This window comes from Nicotiana tabacum, chromosome 4 (genome assembly GCF_000715075.1).
Source record: "Nicotiana tabacum cultivar K326 chromosome 4, ASM71507v2, whole genome shotgun sequence".
Classification (NCBI taxonomy): Eukaryota; Viridiplantae; Streptophyta; class Magnoliopsida; order Solanales; family Solanaceae; genus Nicotiana; species Nicotiana tabacum.
This window is the reverse complement of record NC_134083.1, coordinates 74,580,386-74,590,235: the sequence shown is the minus strand read 5'-3', so window position 1 is coordinate 74,590,235 and position 9,850 is coordinate 74,580,386. Positions and strand designations below refer to the sequence as shown.

The window sequence follows — 9,850 nt, the reverse complement described above, 5'->3', positions numbered from 1 at the left end:
TTTTATCCTTGTTAAAGCAGGAAAAGGCAGATCTAAAGACTGTGGATGTCCTTATTATGGAGCTTTATCCTAGCACTAATTTCAATGTTGAAAGTCAGAATGCAGATTACTTTTTTTTTTTTCTGGATAATGGTGGTGTCCTGACCAAATTGGTTGGCAGATCTAAAGAAGTCAAATTGCAGGATATTCCAAGAATACAGGAACTATGAGCCACTATAATTGGTCAACTTGGCATTAAGTCCAGAAAGTATTCACTATAAATGATGTGCAGCACATTTTCTTTTTGGATATGTTGGTGATAAGGAAAAGAACATATTCTGGGGACCTCAGTGAGCACACATTCCCAATTTGAAAGTGAAGCTTCCACTGCTTATCAGGGAGAAAAATATTATAAAATCCAATAGTGCACGTCCAATATTCATAAGACTATGTACACGTTAAAGAAGCCAATATGAATTGACTTTTTAACCAATATGAATTGACTACTAACTACCAAACAATAATTAAAAGCATTAGTTGATAATGAATTCTGGTTGGTGTCAAACCAGTGATACAGTCTTCAGCTGTGTTCTTGGAAGAACAAATCCAGCCCTCCTCTCCTCAAATGAATACTCAATCTCTTCAGGAATCTCCTCAACAGGCTTGGAATAATTGTAAGGAACAGCAACATTATGAGCCGGTGTTATAGCCGTCTGCATAGGTGCAGACACAGTTGATGGAGTAGAAGGCACAGGAATTGGTGGCATTGCTATAGGAGTTCTGTTCTCTTCTTCTGTGGTATAAAGTGTCTTAACTGGAGTAGAAAATGGGATATGGCTACCAGGAAGCGTCGTCTTAGTTGCCATGTCATTATGCTTTCTATTCATATCTTCCAAAATGTTAGTTGCATTGGACTTGCATGAATCAGTGGAAGAAATGGGTGAGAAAGGTTTCCGTGTCATAGTTTTTTCTATTTCACAACCATTTATGGACTGTTTTTTTGAAGGAAGTCCAGCAAGATCCAAAGTTTTCCTCCCTACACGAAGAAGGCGTTAGATTGAGAAAGGACCTTTGCATTTAGAATTTTTTAATATACATCTCACAAAAATAACATAAATCAGGAACGCCCAAAAAAGTCATACCTTTCTCGGGCTTAATTACCACAGTTCCACCAAGTTAATCAAGGGTTATTAAGGAGATTAAAAATGTAAGAAGATTACCTCCTGATAAAGCTGTCAATCCATCATTGGTGGAATGATTAAATTGATCTTTTTGATGAAAGAGATCAGATTTCTTTGCTTGATGTGTGTTTGGAGTCGCTTTGGTCGAATGAAGCAGTTCAGGCTTCGGAGTTTGGAGCATTGTTCCTCCAACAGAAAGCCTTCTATTGGTTGCACCACTGCAGGACATTCTACGACCCTTTTTTGCACTTTGGTTCTTCATAGGACTGGGCTTTGAGCCATAGATAGCCTCATGTTCTGCCATTAACTGTCCTTGAAGTTTCTTCTGGTCCTGAGATAAGATAATATTTGGTGGAGGTTTTAGTAATGACTCTTAATGATAAGCAGTCATTTAGGATCAACAAAAAGCCAATTGAGAGTTCGTAGTTCGTACACGTTCTCTTTTACGTTCTTGCTCCTTTTCTTGCCGTAAGATGTTATACTCTTCAAGCATAGCGAGAAGACGGATCTAGCAGGAAATAAATCAAAAACTTGAGTGACATTGAGCTCAAGTCTGTGTAACTTATACCAGAAAACTGACTTATTTTAGAAGACAAAAGTGGAGAGTACATACTCCGTCATATGTGAATTCTACACCCCTCTCATTTTCCCATGCTTTTGTTTTTGATGCCAAAGCATCGACCATTGCTGTTCAACAACATTAGAAGTTCAGAGATCATTATCAGGAAGTAATTCTCAAGACTGACATTTCATCACCAGATCTATGGTAGAGAACATTAACAAGTTTAGATAGAAATGAGGCTCCCCAAACAATAGGGGATACAAACTGTCAAGAAGTAACTTACACCTGGAAGCTTATCAATAACAGTAAGCTTAGATAACAATTCTAACTTTATCTTTTCTAAACACGAAATATCATCACTGGATCATCTATGAGAAAATAAGAATTTCAGATAAGAAATGAGGCTATCAAAACAAAAGGGACTGCAGACAATCAAGAAGTAACTGATACCTGGAAGCTTATTGACTAAAGCACGAGCTTTCTCAGCACGCTTTAGAGTAAGGTGGGCACCTCGTCCAGCATTGTAGCGATTGTCATCCTAGGCAAGAATTAAAGGAGATCGTTAAGTAATTATGTATATAGTTGTACATGTCAATGCAAGTCAAAAGCAAACTAACCCTGTTATACTCTTCAAGCCAACACTCCTCCTCGCATGCAGCTATCCATTTCTCCATTTTCTCTAATATTTCTTTTCTACTGAAAGCTTCCTCTTTAACTTGAGCTATTTGGAGCTCAATTTGCTCAAGGATAGAAGCAGCATCAACAACTCCTTTTAAAGAGAAAGAAAAAGACAAATGATCTTAACGTCAATCACATAAAAAGTCCATAGGTGTTAGACTAGGTTTGCTTTCTTGATCACAAGATAAATACCAGATTCAATAGCTTCAATAGCTACATCCATCGCATTATCTGAATCAGCAACCAAGTGAGTTCTTCTGCAGAACTCTTCTAGCTCGGACCTCTTCTTTAAAACAAGCTCTTTCATTTTGCTTGCTTTCAACTCTTCCAAGCGGGACACTTCTCCCTCAACCTTCATAGTAAAATATCAAGTTTAGTTCACTCTCAGTAGGCAAAGGACTGGTTTCACAGTGGATGAGGACAAATAGTTCATCTAATTCTACAGTTACTATAACTTACATAATTAATGAATTCCACCGACAGTATATTTGGCTCTGTTATCTCATGTTCTGAGGCAGCTATCTTACAAGTAACATTTTGAAACGTCTGTTGCTCTTCAATTGGTGTGTCCATCAAATTCCATAGTTCCAACATGGAAGATGCAAGATCTTGCAGCTACGACAATCAGAAGGTCAACAACGTCTACATACTGGGAAAAAAAAGTTACTTTGAAACAATTTAATCATCTGCTTACCCTTTGCATCCTTTGCAACTTAACCTCTCGTAGTCTTCCTATTGCAGCAGCTAAATGTTGGATGGTATCATTACTTATATTCTTTGTTCCTTCAGATTCCCCTAGACTTGGATGAACCTCGTTGACAGTATGCTTGAAATCCATACCAAGAACCAGGCATAGTGAGTTCAAAGCACTTAGGTGGTCCAAAACCTGTTTTAAGCGTTCACTCTGTCGCAAAAAGGATAATAAAGATCAGTCAAATATTAAGTTCTTACTTCCATTTTGATTGGGGTTTGTGGGGATTTTGAACAGCTGATTAGGGTGCAGCAGAATATTGACCTTCTCTTTTTGAAGTGCCTGTAGCTCTGCATGTAATTCTTCTAGCTTTCTTAATGATAAATCACTTTCATCTACTACCACACTAGTAGTACAACCAGTGGGCATAAAAATTTCATCCCTCATCTTCTGTATCTGCTCTATAACTTCAATGAATTGATTCTTTCTATCAGATTTCCTCTTGCGCATCTCGTCCAATTCTGGAAGAATGGTTCTAAGTTCTGCCTTCAGACCACCTAAGTTCTGATCAGACTGAGCACAAGATTAATTGTAAAAATCCATTAATGATCTTGTGAAACTAAATCAACATGTAAATCCAGTTCTAAGTCAACATGAACAGGATACACAAAAAAGTAACATGTCAGAGATTTGCCAAACAATAACATCTTGTATGTCATTTTGTTTCTGACCTGCCTAATATGCACCGGTCGCTCGCCCACTGCAGAACAGATAGCTGCAAGCTCTGCTTCGGAATCAGCAATTGCCTGCCTTAATTGAGCCCTACTCTTGTTTGCTTGGTCCACTTTTCTTCTATATACTTCTAGACATTCTCGTTCGAGCTCATACAGCAATTTGTCTCTTTCAGTGTCAGATTCCCCAACTTCATCCCATATTATCTTTAAAGAGAGGAGAAAAGGACAAATGTTAGAAATTTAAGATTAGCATTGAGATAGGATGATATAGTGGCAAATCCATGATAACCACCTGCAGTTCATATAACAGTGATCCACATGTAGTTTCCATTTGCTGAATTGTATCACTTTGAGTAGCTGGCATCTTAAAGATAATGGATCTGTTAACAAAGATTAAATCTTAATTAGATCAGTGTAGCATAAAAACAAACACCATGAGAGCAATTTCAATGGAAGGCAACAGTAACAATTGAACGCAAACACAAATTTCAGTAATAGAAGTAAATCTTAATAATCCTCATTACTGCTCAATAACCAATTCTCTGCTAGAAAACTTCAAAATAATTAACCAGGATAAATCCCTTTAATAAACCCTAAATCTCTATGCTAAAACCAACACAAAAAGATATTGAAAGGTTAATTAATATATCCCTTTGAAATACCAATCTAACATATACAACCAAAGCTACAGCTACGCCTCAATCTTCAACTAGTTTGTTTGATTATACGAATACTCAATATCCCCAAGGGAAACATTTAAAAAAAATAAAACAAAAAAACCATGCTTTAGGCATCGATTTACGTACTCTCCCTATAAATTAATACATTGGAAAAACAGAAAAGTTGTTGGAAATTTATGGTAGATGAAGGAAAGTGCCTGAAACAAACAGTGGTTTTGCGATTTGGAATCGAAAGATGAGATGTTTTTGCTCTGGAAGCTGACTAAAGGATGTTGAATTTTTTTTTTCGATTCAAATGTAGCTAAGAGAGAGAAAGGAGAGTAGCCGTTAAAATATGAAAAATTCGACCGTTGAAGATAAGCGGATCTATGGTATAATAATGAGTCATATTCTCCAAAAGGTTCGGTAACGTTCGACCGTTGGTTCAGTTTCGTCCCTAGATTTTCTGACATTTCAATTTAGTCCTCAATCTGGCGAAAAAGGATATTCGGTCCTCAAATTTGAGTTTCATAGTTACACTGTGGCAAGTGAAATTATATTCAGTCGTAAAATTTGAGTTTTATAGTTACACTGGGGCGAAAAAGGATATTCAGTCCTCAAATTTGAGTTTTTCAGTCCACACATGCTAATTTGTACCAAAGAAGGGTAAATTATAAAAGTAAACAGGGTATTAAAAAGGTGGAGGATAGGGTATTACTGATTTTAGGATATGAAGATTAAAGGGGATCGATACTGTGGAGGACGAAAATTTAAGAAAATTAGGATTAATTATCATTGGTTGATTTGTTTATTCGCTTATCTAATGATTATTCTTTCTGGTTGTTCATGGCACTTTTCATTTGTCCTGCAAATGAAACCGACAAACCGCATCAACTCGATAATCCGAGTCCATTCGAGAAAAAAAATCCGACTATGGTTTGGTGTTGGAGAAAAAAAAACCCGACCATATTTGGCTTGGTATGGTTTTAACTAAAAAAAGTCAAACCGAAACCAAACCAACCCAACATTATATGTATAGAAGTTTTAAATATATTTAATACATAAAAATATTTATGGTAGTGTAGTTTATAAATATTTCTTAAGTTTTTTCATAGTTTTATCTTTTAACGTATTATTCAAGTTTGGGCTTATAATTTTTGGATGCTCTAATAAGTTTTATAGTCCATAAATGTTAGTAACTCAAATAAATCCTAAACCAAAATCAAATCAATACTAATGCTAATAAAAGACATTCAATTCAATTGTACTATGAATGAAAATAGTGTTGGATATCTATTTTTTAGTTTTTTCATTAGTTTAGATAAAATGTGCCGCGTCCCGTTTTCTCGCGAAAGCGGGCTTTCGACGTTGTGACAACTCTTTTGAGTGGGAGGATAGGTATTAAAAGAGAAGAGTCGCCACCTAACAGTTTTTAAGGTGCGTTAGGGCACCTATTATGCAAATGACTCTGTTTGACTAGTCAGCGTTACCAAAGATCGGGTAAGAGCTCAAATTACCTCAAAGAGAAGGTGTTAGGCACTCTTCGAGATCCATAACAAGGTGTTAGGCACTCTTCGAGATCCATAACTGTGAGTCCCGGTCGAACTTAAGATTATGTGGATTACAATTAGGCTAAGTGATCAAATAAACAAAGCGAATGTAAAGGTCAAAGAATTTCATTACAACATGATTAGTACAGATCTTAGTACGAATATAGGGACACAACTATTTGGATCTAATAACAATATATAAAAGGAGGGGGGTCCTAAGTTTTTTAGCCTAAAGGATCACCCAGTACAACATAAATAATACTTCGTAACTCCCTTGAGATAGAGAGTTACTCATATTATTCAGCATGCATAGACTATCATCTCCTACTACCCGATTACTATGTTAAAGTTGTTTACCTGAAGCGCTAATTCAATTCTAAGTCGTGCTCTATGCGTGCACTGCTCATCCCATTCCTATGGTCCAGGAGGTATTGGACCTCGACTAGGGTGGTTCTAGACCTTACTTAGGTGGCTCAGAAATGTCAAAACTAGGCGACATACAAAACACATATTGGACTTCAAATATGGGCAGTTAAGGGCTCAAGTTAGCCTCCACACTTAAGCAACAAATGCACACGAAATAGGTTTTCATGTTAGGCCATTTCAGAATTAAGAACCTTAAGCCCTATAGACATGATTTCTATGTGACTATGCATTAAAAATACAAGCGGTTTCAGAGGCTAGGCGTTACTTATCTCCAAATAATTATACAATTATTGCATGCTGATTTGAGATTGCAGATTTCCAGTTATTTAACCTATAGATGCTGTGTCTAGGTGATTTACGCACTAAGTGACAATGAAATCTATTGGGGGAAAGCCCAGAATTATTCATGCTTTTCGAGCAGCAAACAACGTTTAGAAAATTAACACTTTTGGCGAGTAGTAATACCCTATAGGCAGGATCTCTAACAATTGGCGATTGGAACCAATTTTATTGTTATACTTTAACCTTATAGGCATATTTTCTAGGTGAACAAAGCGATACAATAGCGAATGAAATGATTAAAATCCTATAGGCATGATTTCTAGTGGATATGCTGCAACGATGCAAATTGAAGGAAAATTCAATGATATTTATTTCCCATGGGCAGGTTCTCTAATAACATGTAGCAGCAGGGATAATTGAAGCATTTGAACTCATGATTTGCTAGTAGACAAGTAGTGTGAGTGTGTGCTTCTCTTAATGCCATGATTTCTACAGTGCACATAGAGATTGAATGGCATATATAGCAGATGAATCATTGAATCCTATAGGCATATTTTCTACCCTTGCATGAAAATATCAGAATTTACCCATCCCTCATTTTTACTAACATCCCAATTGTTTATTACAAAGTTATTACAGGCCCAATAATGAATATGATTACAAATATTATACAAATAATGACAGCAAGCCCACAGCAGGCCCAAAAGAAATACCCAGCACTGCTGGGCCTTCAACAATTCTCCTGTGGTATACCCAGATTTTCAACAAGAAACCATATTCATCAGCACAACTCAAAATCTATAGAAGAGCTCAAAACCAAATCACACAACCATATTACCCAGGCATTAAATCACTTAAACCAACCAGCTTACATGTTCATTAGACAATAGGAAGAAAGAATTGAGTGGGGTAGTTCAGGTCTCAGTAGTAGAGAAAGTGGCTAAAAGACCCCAAACCCTAGTGTGCCAGAGTTCACAAGAGTCTCAAATGGACCTCGAGCAGTTCTCACACTAGGGAGGTCAGTAGCAAGAGCCTTGGTGACCTTGGCTTTCAGTCGGCCAAGAATGATAGGTTCAGAATAACATAGGTAACAAATGAGAGAGAATGGACAACGGTTAAGGGACAGAAGTTGAGGAAATGCACTTATAGCTTAAAGTAGACATAGCAAAGTTGAACATATAGAGCAGCAAATCAAGCAGATCACAGGACTTAGAAGCAGGTTCAGCAGGACTTCAACTAGCACATAAGCAGCCACATATTGAAAGAGTTAGGGGAGAAACGCATAAAGTAGCCCAGAAACGCATTAAGCCATAAATTTCAGAAGCGAGAGCACATGCAAATCAGAGACACATAAAAAATGAAATTGCAAAAGGTCAAGCGACTTACCAGTTAAACGGACAACAATAAAGAACAAAAATTTCGCAAGAACCCATAATCTCAATGTGTCAAAGTTCCCAAGAGCTTCAAAAGAACCCTGGGCAATGCTCGCACCAAGAGAAAGTTCGAATAATAGAATCTCAGTGGCCTTGGCTTTCAGCCGGCCAAAAACAAAGTACAGAATAAGAGAATGAGAGAATCACAGAACAAAGCTCTAATTTTTAGTGAAAGTATATCGATTCCGCTCTCTCTCAAAGGGGAATGGGGAGGGGTTTATATAGTGACATAAATCGAACAAGGAAACACTGTAAAATCAAACATAAATAAGGAAGTAATAACATGCAGAATCAACAAAAATTAGATTAGAAAAAAAAAGGTAAACCCTAGTTGACAGAAATCGAAAATTGGTCGAAAATCTTAGCTAATCGGACCCATATAGCCTGGTCATGATGTATATGGACTAAATACTGTCCAGATTCAAGCGATTGAAGTTGAATGGCCAGATTCTGAGAGATAGTACTTGCCATGTTTAGGCAAGTACTAGGTGATACCATAGTTTTGTAGAAAATAACAAGATCACACACAAAAGGTAAGGAAATCATGGAGAGAATCCATAGTTGAGACGAATTTGGAGAGATTTGAGAGGGCGGCCAGGGTTTCTGTGGAGAGGAGAAGAGAGAATTTTAGGGCGTCGGGTTAAAGAGAATGAGAGGATTAGTGTTGGGGTGGGTAATTAAAATGAGGGGAATAAATGAGGGTCGTTGATCTTTCAAGATCAACGACCGGGATTTAAAATGAACGTGGCAGGTTAATTAAAATGGATACCGACCAGGTCTTGTAAAGGGGTCGTTTGACTTTGGGATGGGGTTACTGGGCTAAGGTGTTTGGCCATTTTTTAGTCCGAAAATTGGTTTAAAAATTGGGCCAGCCTTTTATACATACATAATTTATCAAAATAATTTATAAAAATAATTAGTAAATGAATAAAAATATTTTTATATACTAAAATGATTTAAAATAATAATTTAGCATTATACAAATGCTCTTTTTACACCAATAATATAAATAAGGAGTATTTGTATATGAATATAGGCTATTATTGCAAGATTGTGCAAATAGCTTTAAAATGCTAATGTAATTATATATAAAATAAAATAAAGTGAAAATATTATGAGACATATATGAGGATACAAAATAGTAATTTTGGATGATTAATTCATCACAAATAATTCAAAGGGATAATTACTAAATATTTATGTAATTTAAATGCAAACAAATTAATTTTAAAGCTCTAAAAATTATGAAAAATTATAAAAAGTGCTTGTATAGATTTATAAGCTAAATAATGATGCAAAAATAATATTTTGAAAGTATATATATTATTTGAAAAAATATGAGGGCAAACTTGGGTATCTACAACTGCCCCCACTTTACCCGAGAATGATGAAAGAGTTGTCGGGTAAAGAAAATGATGGCCAATTTTGGTCGAATTGAATGAGGGATGATATGATTTGAAAAAATGGGGACCGAACCCTGGTTCCTGAGTTGCCTACATATCCCTGGTGTTACGGGAATCAGGCCGTGTGTAGTTCTGGATCCAACGGCGAATGAAACCGAGGGAGTTGTTATAAGAATGATCGTATGTTTTTGGAAAAGGGCTCTTTTGGGTAGGATAGTATTAGATGAATTTATGCGAAATTATGAATGTGAATTTGAAATGTTGCGGATATA

General features: G+C 36.4%; 1 protein-coding gene across 2 annotated transcripts; it reads right to left on the bottom strand.

Moving 5' to 3' along the window:
• Positions 1–195: 195 nt before the first annotated feature.
• LOC107767637 (65-kDa microtubule-associated protein 3-like) lies at positions 196–4,858 on the bottom strand. Of its 2 annotated transcripts, none has more exons than XM_016586703.2 (13): positions 4,703–4,858; positions 4,118–4,205; positions 3,823–4,029; positions 3,416–3,664; positions 3,095–3,304; positions 2,860–3,015; positions 2,593–2,752; positions 2,340–2,491; positions 2,173–2,260; positions 1,774–1,847; positions 1,594–1,668; positions 1,200–1,491; positions 196–1,015 (listed from the first exon to the last, which is right to left on the bottom strand). In XM_016586703.2, exons 2-13 carry the CDS (start codon positions 4,187–4,189, stop codon positions 540–542), a joined length of 2,211 nt encoding a protein of 736 aa, XP_016442189.2. In that variant the 5' UTR covers positions 4,190–4,205; positions 4,703–4,858; the 3' UTR covers positions 196–539. The 2 variants fall into 2 exon arrangements, with proteins under 2 accessions (XP_016442189.2, XP_016442190.2); XM_016586704.2 differs by having other exon boundaries at positions 4,632–4,808.
• Between the last annotated feature and the right edge of the window lie 4,992 nt (positions 4,859–9,850).

Excerpts from the sequence above, each read along its gene's own strand:
- LOC107767637 (XM_016586703.2), bottom strand. The coding sequence starts at position 4,189 with ATGCCAGCTACTCAAAGTGATACAATTCAGCAAATGGAAACTACATGT. Across the intron at positions 3,016-3,094 it reads AGTTGCAAAGGATGCAAAGG|CTGCAAGATCTTGCATCTTC; the intron begins GTAAGCAGATGA and ends TGATTGTCGTAG. Across the intron at positions 1,492-1,593 it reads AAGAACGTAAAAGAGAACGT|GACCAGAAGAAACTTCAAGG; the intron begins GTACGAACTACG and ends ATCTTATCTCAG.